We start from the raw sequence: 22,696 nt of genomic DNA, 5'->3' as shown, positions 1-22,696 counted from the left end.
CTTTCCCAGTTTGGGGGGTGCATTTCCCAGTTTGGGGACTCCTTTCCCAGTTTTTGGGATTCTCTCCCAGTTTATGGGATTCTCTCCCAGTTTGGGGAGTCTTTTCCCAGTTTGGGAGATCTCTTCCCAGTTTATGGAGTTCTCTCCCAGTTTTTTGGGATTCTCTCCCAGTTTGTTTGTCCCCCAATTGTCCCCAGAGTGTCCCCACGCTGTCCCCCCCCGTCCCCCCTGTCCGGCGCCCCCGGTTCCTTTCCCGCCGCTGCCGCTTCCGCCGCCGCCGCCGGGCCGGGGCTGACCCGGTGCCCCCCGGCCCCGCTCCCGCCCTCGGGCCCGGTCCCGCCCTCGGGCCCGGTTATTTTGGTTATTTTTAGCGGTCGCCGCTGTCGCCTCTTCCTGCCCGGATCCCGATTTATTCCTGACCCGGGACAAGGCTGGGGACACACCCGGGCGGTGGCGGTGGTGGCCTCGGTGTCCCCTCCCCCCGGTGTGACACGAGAGCCCGAAGGGTCCCCAGGGCTGTCCCCGAGCCCGACGGGACACCCGGGAAGGGACGCGGGGGGGAATTGTCCCCAAAGTGTCCCCTTGTCCCCAAGGTGTCCCCAAGTCCCCACAGTGTCCCCGAGAACGACAACACCGCCGTTAATTTACAGCGTCATTTACACACTGGGGCGAACTGGGGCGAGCTGGGGAGGGGGGACTCGCTCACATTCGGGGTGTCCCCACCCCGGGGGATGTCCCCACCCTGTCCCCTTGTCCCCTCAGTGTCCCCAAGAACGACAACACCGCCATTTATTTACAGCGTCATTCAGACACTGGGGCGAGCTGGGACGAGCTGGGACGAGCTGGGACGAGCTGGGGCGAGCTGGGGCGAGGGGATTCGCGGCGTCCCCACCCCGGGGGCCGTCACGGGGGGGTCCTGGCGGGGCTGCGGCGCGGGAGGCGCGGGAGGCGCAGCTGGAACGGGAGGCAGCGCACGGGGCGCGGCGCCGCCAGCTCCGCGAAGAACGTTCGGTACCGGGGGGGCCCCGGTTCCGGTTCCGACCCCTCCAAATCCTGCAGCACCCCCAGGATCTCCCGGCGGGGGCCCTGAGCCCGCAGCCCCCGCGCGTCCAGCAGCGCGGCCACGTGTCTGCGCCTGCGGGGACAATGAGGGGACAACGGGGACAACACCGGCGGTCAGCGGTGACAAAACCCCCCCGGAGCCCCGGTGGGCGCGGACTTTGGGGCAGGGGTGAGCCCTGCCCCGGTTTAACCGGTCCCAGTCCCTCCTGATGGGTTAAACTGGTGTTAAACCCCCCAAAAACCGCCCTGATGGGTTACACTGGTGTTAAACCCCCCAAATTCCCCCGTGATGGGTTAAACTGGTGTTAAACCCCCCAAATTCCCCCGTGATGGGTTACACTGGTGTTAAACCCCCCAAATTCCCCCGTGATGGGTTAAACTGGTGTTAAACCCCCCAAATTCCCCCGTGATGGGTCAAACTGGTGTTAAACCCCCCAAAATCCGCCCTGATGGGTTAAACTGGTGTTAAACCCCCCTGTCCCCATCCTTGTCCCCATCCCTGTCCCCATCCCCCGGTGTCCCCACGCGTGTCCCCGGTTCCCCCGGGACCCCGGCACCGGGACAGGGGAGGAGCCCTTGGCGCTCGGCCGGGGCCGTTTCCCGGCGGGGGGAACGGGGCGGGAGCTGCCGGGAAGGGCCGGAGAGGCCGCGTCCGGTCCAAGCCCCGCTCGGGTCCCCCCGCGGGAGCGCCGCGTCCTGCCCGGGGCCACCGGGGGTGGCGGAAAGGGTGTGGCAGCCCCGCGGTGTCACCCGCGCCTGTGTCACCCCCGGCGGTGCCACTGCCGCGGTGCCACCCTCGGCTGTGTCACCCCCGCGGGGCTCCCTTGGTGTCACCCCCGTCTGTGTCACCCCCGTCCGTGTCACCCCGGTGTCACCCCAGTGCCACCCCCGGGGTGTCCCCGCACCTACCGGACGTCGGGGAAGTCCCTGGCCAGGGCCCCGACCTCCATCTGCAGCGCGGCCGTGTCCTCCAGCACCAGCAGCTCCCGCAGCCGCGGCACCACCGAGTCCAGCCAGGGCGACGCTGAGTCCTGGGGGGACGTTGGGGACACCTCGGTGACCGGCGGTGGCCGCCATGGCCAGGGGGGTCAGCCAAGACCCAGCCATGTCCCATGGGTGCCACTCAACCCAACGATGCCCCATGGGTGTCACCCAACACCCGGCGATGTCCCATGGGTGTCACCCATCCCAACACCCAGCGATGTCCCATGGGTGTCACCCAACCCATTAACGTCCCATGGGTGTCACCCAACCCAATGATGTCCATGGGTGCCCAACGATGCAGGTGTCACCCACAGGCGTCACCCATCCCAAGCCACCCGTGTGCCCTGGGTGTCCCCCTCCCACCCCTCCGGTGGTCCCGGCTGGCCTCACCAGGCGCGTGAAGAGCTCCCGGAGCTGCCGGGCCTCGTCCCCGAGCCGTGCGGCCACGCGGGCGCGCGCCTTGGCCGAGGCGCACACCAGGCGCCCCTGCAGCAGCGGCCGCACGTACTCGATGAGCACGCGGCGGTGCAGCTCGCTGACCAGCACCTGGCACGGGAGAAAGCTGTCACCACCTGGGGCACACCTGGTGAGGTGACTGTGACCGTGGCGTCACCCAGAGCCACACTCAGCGATGGCACTGCGGCCACCGTGCCCGCTCGATGAGCACGCGGCGGTGCAGCTCGCTGACCAGCACCTGACACGAGAGAAAGGTGTCACCACCTGGGGCACACCTGGTGTGGTCACCGTGCCCTCGGTGTCACCCAGCGGTGGCACTGTGGTCATCGTGCCCATGGTGTGACATGGAGCAGCACCCAGTGACGGCACCACACCTGTGGTGTCACCTGGGGCAGCACCTGATGAGGTCACCGTGCCCACCTGGAGCCACACCTGGTGATGGCACTGCAGCCACTGCGCCCATGGTGTCACCCAGGGCAGCACCCAGTGATGTCACCGCGCCTGCGGCGTCACACGGGGCAGGACCAAGCGTGGCCACCGTGCCCGTGGTGTCACCCAGGGCATCACCCAATGGTGGCACTGCGGCCACCGTGCCCATGGGTGCCACTCAACAAAGGCACGGTGCCCCCCAGCTGTCACCCAACCCCTGATGTCCTGATGTCCCCCAGGTGTCCCCAGGTGTCACACCTGGTGTGGCTCGGGGTGCAGCGGCCGCAGGGTCTGCGCGAAGCTGGTGATGAGCATCACGATGGCGTCGAAGGCGTCCGAGCTCGTCAGCCACTTGCGCTTCATCAGCTTCCCAAAGTGGGGCTGGGGGGGACACGGGGACGTCACCACGGGTGGCACCTGGGTTGGCACCCGGTGGTGGCACCGGTGATGGTGGGCACCGTGTCCCATGGGTGTCACCAGCCCAACCCAACGCCCAGTGATGGCCACCACGTCCCACAGTTGTCACCAACCCAACACCCAGTGATGTCCCATGGGTGTCACCCAACCCAACACCCACTGATGGCCACCACAGTTGTCACCTGATGTCCCACAATTGTCACCTGATGATGGCCACCATGTCCCATAACTGTCACCCAACTCAGCACCCAGTCATGGCCACCATGTCCCATGAGTGTCACCAACAGCACCAAATGATGTCCCAGAGGTGTCACCAACCCAACACCTGATGATGGCCGCCACAGTTGTCACCTGATGATGTCCACTGTGTCCCAGAGGTGTCACCAACCCAACTCAACCCAGTCCAACCCAAGCCAAGTCAAGCCAAGCCAAGCCAACGAAACCCAACCCAACCCAACCCAACAACGGCCACCACATCCCGCAGTTGTCACCAACCCGAGACCCCCAAACCTCCTCCCCACGCCCCTGGCTGTCCCCCGCCCGCCCCGGTGTCACCTTGAGCTCCTCGAAGAGCCGCCGGGTGAGGAGGTGGCCGCAGGCGCGGGTGACCCTGTCCAGCGCCGCGTGCGCCTGCCGCCGCGGCTCCTCGCTCTCGGGGTGCCCGAACTGCGCCAGCCGCTCCGCGAACGCCCTGCCCGGGGCGGGGGGTGAGAGTCTGAGCTTCCCCTCATCTGCCTCACCATCCTCACTGGGGACCACTGAAGAGAAGACCCCCCCTACCATGGGGAATCCCTGGCTCTGAAGGAGAAAGTCCCACGCCAAAGGCCCTGGGACCTGAGAGCGCAGCGTTAATTTATGGTTTTCACGGGTGTTGTTTGCTGTGTGCCGAGAAGGGGGCACCGTGCCCCGTTTGCAACAGCAGCCCTGGGAGCTGTCCCACCTCTCTCAGCCTGGCTGGGCTTCTCCTGAGTTCTGGATGCTCCCCCCACAGAAGATCCTCACTGTTTTACAACCACGGTGACAGAGACTGAGATGTGAGGAGCCTCTCCATCAAGGACTGAGACATGGAACCCCCGTGTGAAAAGGCCCCTCTGCTCCTTCCAAGGACTGAGACACGGAACCCCCATGTGAAAAGGCCCCTCTGCTCCTCCCAAGAACTGAGACATGGAACCCCCATGTGAAAAGGCCCCTCTGTTCCTTCCAAGGACTGAGACATGGAACCCCCATGTGAAAAGGCCCCTCTGCTCCATCAAGGACTGAGACACGAAACCCCCATGTGAAAAGGCCCCTCTGCTCCTCCCAAGGACTGAGACATGGAACCCCCATGTGAAAAGGCCCCTCTGCTCCTCCCAAGGACTGAGACATGAAACCCCCATGTGAAAAGGCCCCTCTGCTCCCCCCAAGGACTGGGACTGAAACCCCCATGTGAAAAGGCCCCTCTGCTCCCCCCAAGGACTGGGACTGAAACCCCCATGTGAAAAGGCCCCTCTGCTCCATCAAGGACTGAGACACGAAACCCCCATGTGAAAAGGCCCCTCTGCTCCATCAAGGACTGAGACACGAAACCCCCATGTGAAAAGGCCCCTCTGCTCCATCAAGGACTGAGACACGAAACCCCCATGTGAAAAGGCCCCTCTGCTCCATCAAGGACTGAGACACGAAACCCCCATGTGAAAAGGCCCCTCTGCTCCATCAAGGACTGAGACACGAAACCCCCATGTGAAAAGGCCCCTCTGCTCCTCCCAAGGACTGGGACTGAAACCCCCCAGCCCGGGGCAGGTGTGTGGGGGACCAAAGCTGACCAAAGCGAGATGTTTGCCTGCAGGGTGTGACCGCTGGACCAAGAACACAATGGCTCTCATTTACTGCTGAGAGCATGGACTACCTGTTACATCTATTCCTTATTGGATCTGTTTCCCATCTCTCATAATTTCCAATGGAGTTATCATAATAAAAACCTCTGAGTTAGCCAGAGACTTCGAGAACTCCCCGATGTAACAGGCGGATCCTCGGCTGGACTGGACCAAAGGACTTTGTCTCTACCTTTGGTAGCTCTATCCCCTCTCTCTTTCTCTCTCTCTTTTGTGTCTCTCCTCCTCTCTTTCTCTCCCTCAATCCCTCTATCCCGTTTTGCTGTGGTCACTCAATAAAGGTGAGTTTGTTTCGGTTACCACTGCAAAGCCCCTCGCACCCTGAGATCGCCCCACGAACCGTCACGGACTCACTAGGACGGACCGAGGACACCGAGGTGACACCGGGGCCTCGCAGCACCCTGGGGACACCTGGGGACAGGTGCTGGCCTCACCTGAACGGGGGGCAGCAGTTGGCCAAGGCGATGGCGCGGCCGGGGGTGGCATCGGGCGGGGCGAGGTCACCGGGGCTGTCCAGGAACCGCTCGACCTTGCGCTGGAAGCTGCACGGGGACAGCGGTGTCACCAAAGGGGCGGTGGCACCGCCCGGGGCGACGGGGAATGCCACAGGGGATGTTGTGGCTTTTGGGGCACCTGGCGTGTCCCTGTGTCCCCCAGGGTGTCCCCATGTCCGTTCTGTGTCACAGCCCAGTGTCCCCATGTCCCCACGGTGTCCCCATGTCCTGACCTCTGTCCCATCCTGGTGTCCCCATGTCCCCAGGGTGTCCCCAGGGTGTCCCCAGGGGTGTCCCCAGGTGTCCCACCTGTGCAGGAAGGCCACCAGCACTCCCAGCAGGCTGTGCGCCATCTCCCGGCCGAACTCGGGGGTCACCTGGGGGGCTCGGTCCACGTGCGCCCGCAGCAGCTGTGGGGACAAGGCCACCGTGGGGACAAGGCCACCACAGGTGTGGGGACACGGCCATGGTGTCCCCTGAGCCGTGGGGACACCGCCACTACCACAATGTGCCCTTGGCCACCACTGTCCCCGCATGGGTGTCACTGCAGTGTGACAGTGTGACAGGGACGAGTCCAGGTGGTGGCACGGCCATACCCAGATGCCGCCCCAGGGGACAAGGACAAACCCCGGTGACACGCGTGGCCAGCCCCTCGTCCATGTCCTGGCTGGTGACATCCTCGGGCCACCTGTCCTCGCTGAGCTGCAGCTCCTGCGCCACGGCCACCTCCACCTTGGCCTGGCAGGGGACATTTGGGGACATCGTGGGGACAACGGTGTCCCCACATGTCCCAAAACGTCCCCACGATGTCCCCAAATGTCCCCCCAATGTCCCCCATTGTCCCCCCAATCCCTTCAGTGTCCCCAATGTCCCCAATCCCCCCAATCCCTTCAGTGTCCCCAATGTCCCCAATCCCCCCAATGTCCCCCATTGTCCCCCAATGTCCCCAAATGTCCCCAGATGTCCCCACCTTGACGGCAGCAATGCAGGATCTCTCCAGGTCCCGCTGGGTCTCGGGGGGCAGGAGGGGCCCCAATTCCTGCACCCGCAGCAGCGCCCCCACCTCGGGGTGCCCCAAAACCTCCCTGGGGAACATTGGGGACATTGGGGGGATTTGGGGACATTGGGGACATTGGGGGGATTTTGGGGTATTTTACCTGGGCTAGGTGTGTCTGTGGGGCAGATTTGGGGCTTCTCACCTGGGATAAGCATTTCTATGGGGCAGATTTCGGGGCTCTCACCTGGGATAGGTGTTGCTATGGGGCAGATTTCGGGGCAGGCATTACTATGGGGCAGATTTCGGGGTGTTTTACCTGTGCTAGGTGTGTCTGTGGGGCAGATTCGGGGGGTCTCACCTGGGATAAGCATTTCTATGGGGCAGATTTCGGGGCTCTCACCTGGGATAGGCGTTGCTATGGGGCAGATTTCGGGGGTCTCACCTGGGATAGGCGTTGCTATGGGGCAGATTTCGGGGCTCTCACCTGGGATAGGCGTTGCTATGGGGCAGATTTCGGGGCTCTCACCTGGGATAGGCGTTGCTATGGGGCAGATTTGGGGGTCTCACCTGGGATAGGCGTTGCTATGGGGCAGATTTGGGGTTCTCACCTGGGATAGGCGTTGCTATGGGGCAGATTTGGGGGGTGTTTTACCTGTGCTAGGTGTGTCTGTGGGGCAGATTTGGGGGTCTCACCTGGGATAGGCGTTGCTATGGGGCAGATTTGGGGGTCTCACCTGGGATAGGCGTTGCTATGGGGCAGATTTGGGGGTCTCACCTGGGATAGGCGTTGCTATGGGGCAGATTTGGGGGGTGTTTTACCTGTGCTAGGTGTGTCTGTGGGGCAGATTTGGGGTTCTCACCTGGGATAGGCGTTGCTATGGGGCAGATTTGGGGGTCTCACCTGGGATAGGCGTTGCTATGGGGCAGATTTGGGGGTCTCACCTGGGATAGGCGTTGCTATGGGGCAGATTTGGGGTTCTCACCTGGGATAGGCGTTGCTATGGGGCAGATTTGGGGGGTGTTTTACCTGTGCTAGGTGTGTCTGTGGGGCAGATTTGGGGGTCTCACCTGGGATAGGCGTTGCTATGGGGCAGATTTGGGGGTCTCACCTGGGATAGGCGTTGCTATGGGGCAGATTTGGGGGTCTCACCTGGGATAGGCGTTGCTGTGCCAATCCAGCAGCAGGTACATCTCGGGCACATCCAGCGGCCTCTGCGCCAGCGCCTTCACCTGCTGCCCCAGCGCCCGGTGGTAGCCCCGGGCGTAAACCCCCAGCGCCCCCCACTCGGGGGGGTACTCGGGGGCCACGCGGCTCCTCACGACCCCCAGGTCTCCCACCACCCTCGCGGCCAGCGCCGCCAGCCGAGCCCCGAGCCCGCCCGCCGGTGCCACCTGCGCCAGCCTCTCCCCGGCCGCCCTGGCCACCGCTTCGTGCCAGCGCCGCCGCAGCGCCCGAGGCCGCCCCGGGCGCGTCCCCGGTGGGCACCGAGCGTCCGCCGCCTCCTCCTGCTCCAGCACGGCCACCACGGCTCGCAGCGGGGCCAGCGCGGGTGGCGGCGATGTCACCGACTCGGCCACCACGGCCCAGAGCTGTGACAGGAGTGCCCGGTAAAGCAAAGCCACGTCCCGGGCTCGGCGGCCGCCAGCGGGGACCGGGGACGGCGGAGAGGAGGAGGAGGAGGAGGAGGATGGGGATGGGGAGGAAGGGGACGCGGGGAGGGGACCCGGGGAGGGAGGGCGCGATGGGGACAGGGAGCACTCGGCCTCCAGGGCGATGATCTGAGCGTCCGCGGCCACCAGGTGCCGGCGCTGGATGAGCTCCAGGATTTCCAGCACTGCGGGGACAGCGCGGGGACACGGGGGTGGCACCGGGGGTGGCACCTGGCTCCGTGGGCACAGGGCCACCGGGTGTCACCATCCCCGTGTTCCCTGTCCCCATGTCCCCATCCCTTTGTCCTCGTGTCCCTTGCCACCGTCACCGTGTCCCCTGTCCCCATCCTCATGTCCCTGTGGCCTCTGTCACCAACCCCAAGCCCTCACTTCCTCATGTCCCCAAACCCCCTCTCCCCCCGTTGTCTGCCTCATGTCCCCAAGCCCCCCTCGTGTCCCCAACCCTGATGTCCCCCCGATGTCCCCAGGCCTCCCTGTCCCGCTGGTGTCCCCAACCCCCCTGTCCCCCCATCGCCCCCCTGTCCCCCTCAGTGTCCCCAAGCTCCCCCCATTTCCCCAACCCCCCTGTCCCTCAATGTCCCCAACCCCCCCTGTCCCCCCATTGTCCCCCGTCCCTCTGTTGTCCCCAAGGCCCCCTGGTATCCCCAAGCCCCCCCGGTGTCCCCGTGTCCCCACTCACCGGACAGCGGCTCCCTGGCCCTTTCCCGGTCCCCGTCGCCGTCCTTGTCCCTCCCGCCGCTCTCCCGCCGCTCTCCCGCTCCCTCCGCGCCGTCGCCCGCCTGTCCCTCCACCGGCGACGCCTTCTCTGTCCCGCGCTGTCCCCATGTCCCCAAGGCCAGCCTCAGCAGCGACCCCCGCTTGCCGCCCCCCGATTCCTCCGGGGGTCTCCGTGCGACCCCCGAGTCCTCGGAGCGGCGGCGCCCGCGGGGCCCGGCGGGGTCGCGGAGGAGGCGGCGGCCGAAGGGACCCCCGAGGTGCCCCCCGAGGTGTCCCAGGTGTCCCCCCAGTTGTCCCCCCAGCCCCACCAGCCCGCCCAGGGTGGCGCGGCGGCGCCGGCGACCCTCGGGGTCCGCGGCGAACGGGTCCCCCCCGTCCTCCCGAGAGCCATCCGGGGGTCTCCGCAGCAGCGGCATGGCCGGGGCGACACCGGGAGTGGCACCGGGGGGCGAGGAGGGGACAGAGGAGGGGACACGGAGGGGACGCGGCAGGCGGGAGGATGGAGACCCCCGGGAGCGGCGCGGGGGCTCCGGGGGCACCGGGGGCAGCGGCTTTGGTGGCTCCGGTGGCTTTAGCGGTGGCAGCTACGGTGACCCTGGCAGCGGCTGTGGCGACACCGGCGGTGACAGCGGTGGCCCTGGTGGCTCTGGTGGCTTTAGCGGCGGTGGTGACACTGGCGCTGCTGCGGGGACAACGGCGGCGGCGCGGTGGCACCGGCGGTGCTGTGGTGGCTCCGGTGGCTCTGGCGACACCGGCGGTGGCTCCGGTGGCTTTAGCGGCGGTGCTGTGGTGACGCCGGTGGCCCCGGTGGCTCTGGCGGTGCTGTGGTGACACCGGTGGCAGTGTAGTGTCACCAGCGGTGACAGCGGCGGCGCTGGCCGCGTCTGCGGTGACACTGGTGGCGCTGGCGGTCACACCGGTGGCTCTGGTGGCGCTGGCTGTGGCGACACCGGCGGTGCTGGCAGTGTCACCAGCGGTGTCTGCGGTGACACTGGTGGCGCTGGCCGCTGTCCGGGGTTTCCTGAGGAAGCGCCGCCCCGGAGGGGCCTCCCCGGCCGGGCAGGGTCAGCCCCGGTTCCGCTCCGGGACCGACACCGGGAGGGGGGACCCGGAGGGGACAGCGGGGACAGCGAGAGGGGACCTTGGAGGCACCGGGAGGGGACACTGGGGACACTGGGATGGGACGCTGGCGGCACTGGGGACAGCGGGGGCAGTGGGGACAGCGGGAGGGGACACTGGGGAAGGGACACAGGTGACCCCAAGTGCGACACGGAGAGGACACGGGTGGCACAGGTGACACAGGTGTGACACAGGTGACCCCAGGTGTGACACGGAGGTGACACGGAGGTGACACAGGTGACCCCGAGGGTGACACGGGTGGCACAGGTGACCCCAGGTGTGACACAGGTGACTCCAGGTATGACAGGGAGGTGACCTGGGTGACACAGGTGACTCCACAGGTGACCCACGTGACCCCAGGTGTGACACAGGCGACCCCCGCGCGCCCCACGTGACCCCTCCCCCGTCAATCATCCATTAAACCCCGCTCTCCCTCCCCATTGGCCACCGCTCAGCCAATCACCGCGCACCACCCTCCTTTAACCCCGCCCCCTCAGGGGCGTGCCCATCTGTCTCCATGCCGCAACGCCGCCTCCTGATTGGCCACGCTCCCCTCCGTGGGCGTGACCAACCCCTCAGAACCATTCTCCTTTTACGGTCAGAACCCCGCCCACTCTGTCGCCGCCCCGCTTCCGGTTCCGGCGCCATGGCCGCCATGGCCGCCCCGGCCCGGCCCCCCCGGTAACGGCAACGGGAACGGGACCCCCCCCCCCGGCAGCGGGACCGCCCCTTCCGGTGCCCCCCGGTGCCCCCCCCCGGTGCCCCCCCCCGGGCCGGGACCATGTCCTCGCGCTCCGCCCTGGCGGCGGGCAACGAGCGGAACGCGGACACGGTGAGGGTGAGGCGGGAACGGGCGTAGGCCTGAGGGCGGGGGGGGAACCGGGAGGGACCGGGAGGGGTCTGGGGGGTACCGAGGGCGCGCCGGGAGGGGATGGAGAGGGAACGGGTGAGGGTGGGTGGGGAACGGGAAGGGCTGGGTCGGTACCAGGGGGTACCGGGAGAGGTCTGGGGGGAACCGGGGGGCACCGGGAGGGGATGGAGAGGGAACGGGTGAGGGTGGGTGGGGAACGGGAGGGGTCTGGGGGCACCGGGGGGCACCGGGAAGGGCTGGGTCGGTACCAGGGGGTACCGGGAGAGGTTTGGGGGGAACCGGGGGGCACCGGGAGGGGATGGAGAGGGAACGGGTGAGGGTGGGTGGGGAACGGGAGGGGTCTGGGGGCACCGGGGGGCACCGGGAAGGGCTGGGTCGGTACCAGGGGGTACCGGGAGAGGTTTGGGGGGAACCGGGGGGGCACCGGGAGGGGATGGGGAGGGAAGGGGTGAGGGAGGGTGGGTACCGGGAGGGGTTTGGGGGGTACCGGGAGGGGTCTGGGGGAACTGGGAGGGGTCTGGGGGCATCGGGGGGCGCCGGGAGGGGTTTGGGGTCCCACTCTGCGATTTTGGAGGGTCTGAGGGTTTTTGGGGAGGGGTCTCAGGGATTTTGGGGAGCTTTTTGGGACTCTGGGGGAGGGTCTTGCCCCTGCTGTAATTTGGGTGGGGGTCTCACCCCCCTGAGATTATTTTGGGGGGGGGGGCCAGGATGACCCCATAATTCGGGTGGGGGTCTCACTGTGACATTAATTTGGGGAGGGGTCCCACTGTGATATTTGGGTGATCGCATAATTTGTGTGGGGGTCTCACGGTGACGTTAATTTGGGGAGAGGTCTCACTGTGATATTTATTCGAGTGGGGGTCTCACTGTGATATTTTGTACGAGGGTCTCATAGTGGTGTTAATTCGGGGAGGGGTCTCACTGTCATGTTTCAGGGGGTTCTCAGGGCTGACCCCATAATTTGGGGAGGGGTCTCACTGTCATATTTTTGGTGGGGGTCTCCCTGTGATATTTTGTATGAGGGTCTTAATGTGATAATTTGAGTGAGGGTCTCACTGTGATAATCCAGGGTGTTCTCAGGGTTAACCCCATAATTTAGGGAAGGGTCTCACTGTGATATTTGGGGTGAATGTCTCATTGTGATAATTTGGGGAGGGGTCCCACTGTGATATTTGGGGACTGTGATAATTTGGGGAGGGGTCCCACCATGACAATCGGGGTGAATGTCTCACTGTGCTAATTTGGGGAGGGGTCCCACTGTGATGACAATGGGGTGAATGCCTCACTGTGCTAATTTGGGGAGGGGTCCCACTGTGATGACAATGGGGTGAATGTCTCACTGTGCTAATTTGGGGAGGGGTCCCACTGTGATGACAATGGGGTGAATGCCTCACTGTGCTAATTTGGGGAGGGGTCCCACTGTGATGACAATGGGGTGAATGCCTCACTGTGCTAATTTGGGGAGGGGTCCCACCATGACAATCGGGGTGAATGCCTCACTGTGCTAATTTGGGGAGGGGTCCCACTGTGATGACAATGGGGTGAATGTCTCACTGTGCTAATTTGGGGAGGGGTCCCACTGTGATGACAATGGGGTGAATGCCTCACTGTGCTAATTTGGGGAGGGGTCTCACCCCTGTTTCCCCCCCTCCCAGCTGGGCCCGGGGGGCAGCGCCCGCCCCGACAAGCCCGGCGGGGGGGGTTGGACCGGGCGGGGGTCCGGAGCCGCCCCTCCCCCAGGCCGGGGGGGCAGGAACTCCCTGGGGGGGGGGTCCGAGGAGCCCCCTCCCCACGTGGGCAACTACCGGCTGCTGCGCACCATCGGCAAGGGCAACTTCGCCAAGGTCAAGCTGGCCCGGCACGTGCTGACGGGCAGAGAGGTGGGCAGGGGGCTCTGGGGGGCTCTGGGGGCTGGGGAGGGGTCTCGGGGGGGATTTGGGGGGATTTTGGGGGGATTTTGGGGGGATTTGGGGGGGATTTGGGGCACCATCAGCGAGGGCAACCTTGCCAAGGCCAGGCTGGCCCGGCACGTGCTGACGGGCAGAGAGGTGGGCAGGGGGCTCACGCATTTGGGGAGGGGGCTAGACGGGGATTTGAGGGGGTTTTGGGGGGATTTTGGGGGGATTTGGGGCACCGTCGGCGAGGGCGACTTGGCCAAGGCCAGGCTGGCCCGGCACGTGCTGACGGGCAGAGAGGTGGGCAGGGGGCTCTGGGGGGGATTTGGGGTGACAGGAGGGGGCTGTGAGGTGATTGAGGGTTGTGGGAGGGGGCTCAGGGGCAATTTGGGGGGATTTGAGGGGGTTTGGGGGGGATTTGGGGCGGTGGGAGGGGGATTTGGGGTGGTTCGAGAAGGCTCGGGGTGATGGGAGGGGGCTCAGGCATTTGGGGAGGGGGCTCAGGGGGGGATTTGGGGGTCCCAGGAGGGTCTCAGGGGAATTTGGGGAGGGGTCTCAGGTTATTTGGGGGGGGATCTCAGCTGAATTTGGGGAGGGGTCTCAGGGGATCCCAGGTGAATTTGGGGAGGGGTCCCCTCAGCGCCCCCTCCCCACTTTCAGGTCGCCATCAAAATCATCGACAAGACCCAGCTGAACCCCACCAGCCTGCAGAAGGTGGGGAGGGGTCCCGGGGGGTTTGGGGAGGGGTCTCCCATTTGAGGAGGGGTCTCCTCATTTGGGGAGGGGTCTCCAGCTCCCCCCTGACCCTTTTTCCCCTCCTCCTCAGCTTTTTCGGGAAGTTCGGATCATGAAGGGGCTGAACCACCCCAATATCGGTGAGAGAAATGGGGAGGGGTCCCCAAAATGGGGAGGGGGTCCCAAAAATGGCGTCCTGGAAATGGGGAGGGGTCCCTGGAATTGAGGACGGGTCCCCGAAATGGGGAGGGGTTCCCAAAAATGGGGTCCTGGAAATGGGGAGGGGTCCCTGGAATTGGAGAGGAGTCCTGGGAGTGGGGAGGGGTCCCAGAATTTGGGGAGGATTCCCCAAAATGGGGGGGGTCCTCAAATGGGGAGGGGTCTGGAATGTGGGGAGGGGTCCCGGGGGGGGGGAGGTCTGTGTAATTTGGGGAGGGGTCCCGGGGGGGGGGAGGTCTGTGTAATTTGGGGAGGGGTCCCGGGGGGGGGGAGGTCTGTGTAATTTGGGGAGGGGTCCCCATGCCCCCCTGTGCCCCCCCCCCATTGCAGTGAAGCTGTTTGAGGTGATCGAGACGGAGAAGACGCTGTACCTGGTCATGGAGTACGCCAGCGCAGGTGAGGGACACCTGGGGGACACCTGGGGGACATGGGGGATGCTGAGACTGACACCTGGGGACACCTGGGGACACCTGGGGGAGCACTGGGGACACTTGGGGACAGCGAGACTGACACCTGGGGGGGACCTGGGGGAGCATTGGGGACACCTGGAGGGGCACTGGGGACACCTGGGGGCATGTGGGGACACTGAGGTCCCTACCTGGGGACACCTGGGGGACACCTGGGGACGGAGGAGACGCTGTACCTGGTCATGGAGTACGCCAGCGCAGGTGAGGGGACACCTGGGGGACACCTGGGGGGGCTTTGGGGACATCCTGAGGGACACCTGGGGGAGCATTGGGGACACCTGGGGACACCGAGATCCCCCAGGTGAGGCGTTCATCACCTGGTGTCCCACGGGAGGGTCACGGGGACCAAGGGGATTGGGGGGTTTTTTTTGGGGTGGGGGATATTTTCTGGGATATTTGAGACGATGTTTTGTGAATGTTTTGGGATTTTTTGGGGGGATATTTTGGATGATATTTTGGGATGTTTTTTGGGGATTTTTGGGGTTTTTTTGGCGCGTCCTGACCCAGGTGTGTCCCCCCCAGGTGAGGTGTTCGATTACCTGGTGTCCCACGGGAGGATGAAGGAGAAGGAGGCGCGGGCCAAGTTCAGACAGGTGGGGACATCGGGGACGGGTTGGGGACATCCTGAGGGGGTTTGGGGACATCTCCGAGGGGTTGGGGACATCAAGATGGGTTGGGGACGCTCTGGAGAGTTTTGGGGACATCTGTGAAGGGTTGGGGACATCCTGGGGCAGGGGGGTTGGGGACACTGTGGGGACCCGTGGTGACAGTGCCACCTCTGTCCCCAGATCGTCTCGGCCGTGCACTACTGCCACCAGAAGAACATCGTGCACAGGGACCTCAAGGTGGGACGGGGTGGGGACACGGGGGTGGCACCACGTGTCCGTCCTGGTGTCCCTGTCCCTGTGTCCATCCTGGTGTCCTTGTCCCTGTCCCCGTCCCTGTGTCCATCCCGGTGTCCCCGTGTCCATCCCGGTGTCCCTGTCCTGGTGTCCCCGTCCCTGTGTCCATCCTGGTGTCACTGTGTCCCTGTGCCCATGTCCATCCCAGTGTCCCCATCCCAATGTCCCTGTTCCTGTCCCAATGTCCCTGTCCCTCTGGTGGTGTCCCCATTCCTGTCCCAATATCCCTGTCCCCTCCGATGTCCCCATGTCCCTGATGATGTCCCCATGTCCCCAGGCCGAGAACCTTCTGCTGGACACCAACACCAACACTGAGATCCCATCCCAGTGCCCCTGTCCCAATGTCCCCATTGCTGTGACAATGTCCTCAATGTCATTGTCCCCACCAATGTCCCCAAACGTCCCCAGGCCGAGAACCTGCTGCTGGACACTGACACCAAGATCCCAATGTCCCTGTGTCCCCATCCCAGTGTCCCTCTGGCAGCATCCCTGTCCCCATGGCCCCATTCCTGTCCCAATGTCCCCGTGACCCCACTGATGTCCCCAAACGTCCCCAGGCCGAGAACCTGCTGCTGGACGCCGACGCCAACACCAAGATCCCAATGTCCCTGTGTCCCCATCCCAGTGTCCCCATCCCAGTGTCCCCATCCCAATGTCCCTGTGTCCCCATCCCAATGTCCCTGTGTCCCCATCCCAGTGTCCCCATCCCAATGTCCCCATCCCAATGTCCCTGTGTCCCCATCCCAGTGTCCCCATCCCAATGTCCCTGTGTCCCCATCCCAGTGTCCCCATCCCAATGTCCCTGTGTCCCCATCCCAGTGTCCCTCTGGCAGCATCCCTATCCCCATGGCCCCATTCCTGTCCCAATGTCCCCGTGACCCCACTGATGTCCCCAAACGTCCCCAGGCCGAGAACCTGCTGCTGGACGCCGACGCCAACACCAAGATCCCAATGTCCCTGTGTCCCCATCCCAGTGTCCCCATCCCAGTGTCCCTGTGTCCCCATCCCAGTGTCCCCATCCCAGTGTCCCAGTGTCCCCATCCCAGTGTCCCCATCCCAGTGTCCCTGTGACCCTACCGATGTCCCCACGTCCCTGATGATGTCCCCAAACATCCCCAGGCCGAGAACCTGCTGCTGGACGCCGACGCCAACACCAAGATCCCAATGTCCCTGTGTCCCCATCCCAATGTCCCCATCCCAATGTCCCTGTGTCCCCATCCCAGTGTCCCTGTGTCCCCATCCCAGTGTCCCCATCCCAGTGTCCCTGTGACCCTACCGATGTCCCCACGTCCCTGATGATGTCCCCAAACGTCCCCAGGCCGAGAACCTGCTGCTGGACGCCGACGCCAACATCAAGATCGCGGATTTCGGCTTCAGCAACGAGTTCTCGCGCGGCTCCAAGCTGGACACGTTCTGCGGCTCGCCCCCGTACGCCGCCCCCGAGCTCTTCCAGGGCAAGAAGTACGACGGGCCCGAGGTGGACATCTGGAGCCTGGGGGTCATCCTGTACACGCTGGTCAGCGGCTCGCTGCCCTTCGACGGCCACAACCTCAAGGTGACCGCTGGGTCACCTCCTGGTCACTGTTCGGTCACTCGCTGTCGCCTCCCGGTCACCGCGCGATCGTTGCGTGGTCATGGCGTGGTCGCTCGGTTCTGACCCTCCTCAGCCACCTCCCTGTGACCCCAGAGGTCCCACAGGGTCTGTGGTCACTCTGGTGGGCGTGGTCTGGAGGTGACCAGCACCTCCTGTCACCCGTGGTCACCTCCCGGTCATTGCGTGGTCACTGCGTGGTCACTGCGTGGTCACTGCGTGGTCACCTGGTTCTGATGCTCCTCACCTACCCCCCATGACCTCAGAGCTCCCCCCAGGGGTCAGCTGGTCAGTGGTCACTCTGGTGGGCGTGGCCTGGAGGCGATTGTCACCTGTGGTCACCTTCTGGTCACCTCCTGGCACTGTTTGGTCACTGCGTGGTCACCTCCCGGTCATTGCGTGGTCATTGCGTGGTCACTCGGTTCTGACCCTCCTCAGCCACCTCCTGTGACCCCTGAGGTCCCACCGGGTCAGTGGTCACTCTGGTGGCCGTGGCCTGGAGGTGATTGTCACCTGTGGTCATTGTCACCTATGGTCATTGTCACCTGTGGTCATCTCCTGGTCACTGTTTGGTCACCTCCTGGTCATTGCATGCTCACTGACCCTGACTGACCTCAGCTGACCCCAACTGACCCCGGGTGCCCTCCGTGACCCTGAGTGACCCCAACTGACCCAGCTGACCCTGACTGACCCCATGTGACCCCACGTGTCCCCTGTGTCCATGGCTGACCCTGAGTGACCCCAGTAACCCCAGTGACCCCAGCCATCCCCCATGTCCCCAACTGACCCCGACTGCCCCCAGCTGACCCCGGCTGACCCCCGGTGACCCCGTGTGCCCCCCCAGGAGCTGCGGGAGCGGGTGCTGCGGGGCAAATACCGCGTGCCCTTCTACATGTCCACGGACTGCGAGAACATCCTGCGCCGCTTCCTGGTGCTCAACCCCGCCAAGCGCTGCACCCTCGAGGTACGGGGCGGGTTTGGGGGTCCCCAACACAGATTTGGGGCGGATCGGGGGTGATTTGGGGCAGTTTGGGGTGGTTTGTGGGTCCTGAAAGGGATTTGGGGCGGTTTTGGGGACATTTGGGGCTGTGATAACATCCTGTGCCACTCGACCCCGCCAAGCGCTGCACCCTCGAGGTATTGGGGTCCCCAAAAGAGATTTGGGGAGGTTTGGGGCAGTTTCGGGGGCACTTGGGGCAGTTTGAGGGGGTTAGAGGAGGTTTTGGGACAGCTTGCAGAGTTTTGGGGTGGTTTTGAGAGGTCCTGGGAAGGTTTTGAGGGGTTTGGAGGCATTTTTGGGGGTTTGGGGGGTCCTGGTGTGGATTTGGGGCAGTCTGGGGGGGTCCTGGCAGGGATTTTGGGGTGGTTTGGGGTGGCTTTGATGGGCTTTGTCCCTGTCCCCTGTGGTGGCACCTGAGTCCCCTTTTCCCTGCTGTGTCCCCCTTATGCCACCCCTGTCACCTCTCTGCCACCTGTGTCCCCCAATGTCCCCAATGTCCCCAATATCCCAATGTCCCCAATATCCCAAATGTCCCCAATGTCCCCCAATGTCCCCAATGCCCCCAATGTCCCCAATATCCCAAATGTCCCCAATGTCCCCCAATGTCCCCAATGTCCCCAATGCCCCCCAATGTCCCCAATGTCCCCAATGCCCCCAATGTCCCCAATATCCCAAATGTCCCCAATGTCCCCAATCCCTCTAATGCCCCCCAAATGTCCCTCATGTCCCCCAACAGCAAATCATGAAGGACAAGTGGATCAACATCGGCTACGAGGGCGACGAGCTGACGCCCTACACGGAGCCCCAGGAGGACTTTGGGGACACCAAACGCATCGGTGAGGGGGACACGGGGACAGGTGTCACCTCGGGGACACCCCGGGGGCCGTCGGTGACACCGCCGTGTCCCCGCAGAGGTGATGGTGGGCATGGGCTACACCAGGGAGGAGATCAAGGAGGCGCTGAGCACCCACAAGTACAACGAGGTGACGGCCACGTACCTGCTGCTGGGCCGGCGGGGAGAGGTGGGTGACACTGGGGACACTGGGGACACTGGGGGAGATCAGGGGGATTGGGGACATTGGGGGGATTGAGGGGATTTGGGACATTGGGGGAGATCCAGGAGATTGGGGACATTGGGGACACTGGGGGGATTTGGGACATTGTGGGGCATTGGGGACACTGGGAACACTGGGGGGATTGGGGACATTGGAGGGATTGAGAGGACTGGGGACACTGGGGGAGATCAGGGGGATTGGGGACATTGGGGGCATTGGGGACACTGGGGACAGTGGGGACACTGGGGGACATTGGGGGCATTGGGGGAGATCAGGGGGATTGGGGACATTGAGGGTATTGAGGGGATTGGGGACACTGGGGACACTGGAGGACATTGGGGGGATTGGGGACATTTGGGCCACTGGGGACATTGTGGGGACATTGTGGGGACATTGTGGGGACATTGATGACGCTGTGACCCCGTTGGTGACAGCCCGAGGGTGGCACCTCGCTGTCCCTGTCCCTGTCCCGGCCCCGGGGCTCGGCCGAGGCTCCCAACGGTGCCACCAAGTCGGGGACATCGTCGGGGACATCCCACGGCAAGGGACAGCGCGGGGGCGGCCACCACCGGCAGCGGCGGCACAGCGACTTCTGTGAGTGACACTGGGGACACTGGGGGACATCGGGGACATCGGGGACATTGGGGGGATTGGGGACATCGGGGACATCGGGGACATTGGGGGGATTGGGGACATTGGGGGGATTGGGGACATTGGGGGGATTGGGGACATCGGGGACATTGGGGACATTGGGGACATTGGGGGGATTGGGGAAATTTTGGGGGGATTGGGGACATTGGGGGACATTGGGGGGAACTGGGGACATTTCGGGATATTTTGGATCATTGGGGGGTCCTGGGGGGGTGTGACCCCTCTGTGACCTCTCTGTGACCCCGCAGGTGGCCCCGCCCCCTCGGCCGCCCCTCCCCCCCGCCGCAGCCCCCCCTCGGCCGCCCCACCTCCCTCCTCGGAGCTGGGCGTGGCCGGGGGCGTGGCCCCGCCCCCCAGGAGGGGCTCCGGAGGAGGAGGAGGAGGGGGGAGGGGCGGGGGAGGTGGGGGAGGGGCCGGGCCGCCCCTCCCCCCTCCCTGCAGCCCCTTGGTCAGCAGCGCCCACAACCCCAACAAGGCCGAGATCCCCGAGAGATCACACCTGGACGGACAGGTGGGCACACCTGGGCACACCTGGGGGCACACCTGGGGGCACACCTGGGCACACACCTGGGCACACCTGGGGGCACACCTGGGCACACCTGGGCACACCTGGGCACACCTGGGGGGGTGGGGATACCTGGGGGGGCACCTGGGCACACCTGGGCACACACCTGGGCACACACCTGGGCACACCTGGGCACACCTGGGGGCTCACCTGGGCGGGTAGGAATACCTGGGGGGGCACCTGGGCGCACCTGGAGGGCAACTGGGGATACCTGGGCACACCTGGAGGCACCTGGGAACATCTGGAGGGGCTGGGAGAGCTCCTGGGCACACCTGGGGAATACCTGGGGGGGCACCTGTGCCTGTGGGGTGAGCCCAGGTGAGCCCAGGTGCCCCCGTGTGCCCCCAGCCCCACGTGCCCCCCAGCGTGATGGGCCGCAGGAACACCTACGTGTGCTCGGGGGGCGAGCGGCACCTGCTGCTGCCCAACGGCAAGGACAGGTGAGTGCCACACCTGGGCACACCTGAAATGCCCCAAAATCCATCCCAAAATCAACTTAAATTCACCCAAAATTACCCCAGTCCCACCCGTGCCCCTCCCAGTATGGGGCTGGGGGGTGGGGTCACCTGTGGGTGGGGTCACCTTTGGTGTCACCTGTGTGTGACATCACCTCTGACGTCACCTGTGTGTGACGTCACTTGTGATGCTGCCTGTGTGACATCACCTCTGACGTCACCGATGACGTCACACCTCTCTCCCCAGCCTCCCGTCCCGCCCCCCGCCCTCCCCCTCCAGCCACTCCCTGGGCGGGGCTCACCTGGGCGGGGCTCACCTGGCGCACCTGGCCCGGGGCTGCTCCGCCCGCAGCACCTTCCACGGAGGGGGCGGGGCTGGAACCGGAACCGGAACCGGGAGCCGCCGGGGGGGCGGGGCCTCGGGAGCTCCTCCCCCCGCCTCGCCCCCTCCCCCCCCCAGCGCCGCCTCCTCCCCCCGGCCCCGCCCAACGGCGACGCTGCTGAGCAAGATCACCTCGAAACTGAGCCGCAGGTGAGCGCACACCTGGACACACCTGGGCTACACCTGGGGCACACCTGGGATACACCTGGGTACACCTGAGATAAACCTGGGTACAGCTGGGTACACCTGGGATACACCTGGGATACACCTGGGCACACCTGGGATACACCTGGGATACAGCTGAGATACACCTGGATACACCTGGGCACACCTGGGGAGAGATCAGACGCACCTGAGCACACCTGGGATACACCTGAGATACACCTGGGTACACCTGGATACACCTGGGATACACCTGGGATACACCTGGGCACACCTGGGATACGCCTGAGATACACCTGGGCACATCTGGGGAGAGATCAGACACACCTGAGATACACCTGGGCGCACCTGGGGGGTCAGACACGCCTGGGCACACCCGGGCACACCCGTCCCTCACCTGTTCTCTCACCTGTCCCAGGGTGTCCCTTGACCCCTCCCGCCGGCAGAGCTCCAATCGCTGCGTCTCGGCCACGCCCGGCCCTGGAGCCACCAAAATCCGTGAGTGACACCTGGGGACACCTGGGACACACCTGGGGACACCTGGGACACACCTGGGGACACCTGTCCCAGATTTTTTTGGGGGGATTTTGGGGCTGGGAAATTTTTTTTGGGATTTTTTGGGGTTTCCTGGGAGAGATTTTAGGGATTTTGGGGGGATTTTTTAGGAGTTTCCCAGGGGGTGAATTTTGGGACTTTTTGGGGGGATTTTTAGGGGGTTTTTGGGGGGATTTTGGGGTTACCTGGGGGGGAATTTTTAGGGTTTTTGGGTTTTTTTGGGGGGGATTTTGGTGCGATTTTTTTAGGATTTTGGGGGAGGTTTTTTGGGGTTTCCTGGGGGGGATTTTTTTGGGATTTTTGTGGGGTTTTTTTGGGGGGGGGGTTATTTTGGGGATTTTTGGGGGGATTTTGGCAGGGGAAAGGGGTTGGATTTTTAGGGTATTTTTTTCTTTATTTTTTCGTTTTTTTTTTTTTTCTTTTACATTTTTGTGGCATTTTTTCGAGATTTTTGCTAGCTTTTTTTTTTTTTTTTAATTTTTGAGAGGATTTTTTTGGGGGGGGGGGCGTTTCCTGTGGGGGTCCCGCCCCTCCTTGACCCCCTCCCCACTTTTCCCACCCCTCCCCAGGGTCGCAGACGAACCTGCGGGAATCGGGGGACCTGCGCTCACAAGGTGGGTGCTGCCCCTCCCCCCCCCCCTCCCCACCTCGAGGACCCCCCCGGAATTGGGGAGGGGTCTCGAGGCCCCCCCCAGACTCACCTGTCCCCTCCCCCCCCCCCCAGTTGCCATCTACCTGGGGATCAAGCGGAAGCCGCCCCCCGGCTGCTCCGAGGGGGGGGGGCTGTGATGGATGGGGGGGGGGGAGGGGGGAGGGGCTCCTTCGGGACCCCCCCCCAACACCCCCCACCCACCCCGGGCCCGGGACCCCCACCCGGGACCCCCCCGGAACCGGACCAGGACCAGAACGGGACCCCCGGAACTGGATTGGGACCCCCGAGATCGAGACTGGGACCCCCCCCATGCCGGGACCTC

At 64.5% G+C, this 22,696-nt stretch overlaps 2 protein-coding genes across 2 annotated transcripts; one reads left to right on the top strand and one right to left on the bottom strand.

Annotated features, from left to right (window-relative positions):
* Window positions 1-820: 820 nt before the first annotated feature.
* EXOC3L2 (exocyst complex component 3 like 2) lies at window positions 821-9,514 on the bottom strand. Its single transcript, XM_066570835.1, has 11 exons — window positions 9,061-9,514; window positions 7,861-8,545; window positions 6,684-6,798; window positions 6,341-6,451; window positions 6,023-6,123; window positions 5,654-5,761; window positions 3,904-4,039; window positions 3,190-3,312; window positions 2,437-2,592; window positions 1,972-2,093; window positions 821-1,135 (listed from the first exon to the last, which is right to left on the bottom strand). The coding sequence occupies exons 1-11, from the start codon at window positions 9,512-9,514 to the stop codon at window positions 904-906; spliced, it is 2,343 nt and encodes a 780-aa protein (XP_066426932.1). The 3' UTR covers window positions 821-903.
* A 1,457-nt stretch (window positions 9,515-10,971) lies between these two features.
* MARK4 (microtubule affinity regulating kinase 4) lies at window positions 10,972-22,521 on the top strand. The gene is made up of 18 exons (XM_066570624.1): window positions 10,972-11,049; window positions 12,744-12,968; window positions 13,644-13,697; window positions 13,810-13,858; window positions 14,268-14,333; window positions 14,927-14,997; window positions 15,193-15,249; window positions 16,625-16,861; window positions 17,742-17,861; window positions 18,634-18,733; window positions 18,810-18,919; window positions 19,387-19,546; window positions 19,852-20,114; window positions 20,517-20,608; window positions 20,871-21,155; window positions 21,586-21,665; window positions 22,292-22,336; window positions 22,447-22,521. The coding sequence occupies exons 1-18, from the start codon at window positions 10,999-11,001 to the stop codon at window positions 22,509-22,511; spliced, it is 2,130 nt and encodes a 709-aa protein (XP_066426721.1). The 5' UTR covers window positions 10,972-10,998; the 3' UTR covers window positions 22,512-22,521.
* The last annotated feature ends 175 nt before the right edge of the window (window positions 22,522-22,696 follow it).

The sequence above is a fragment of the Molothrus aeneus genome, unplaced genomic scaffold, assembly GCF_037042795.1.
Source record: "Molothrus aeneus isolate 106 unplaced genomic scaffold, BPBGC_Maene_1.0 scaffold_30, whole genome shotgun sequence".
NCBI lineage: Eukaryota > Metazoa > Chordata > Aves > Passeriformes > Icteridae > Molothrus > Molothrus aeneus.
The sequence above is the reverse complement of the archived record's forward strand: the minus strand, read 5'-3'. Positions and strand labels throughout refer to the sequence as shown.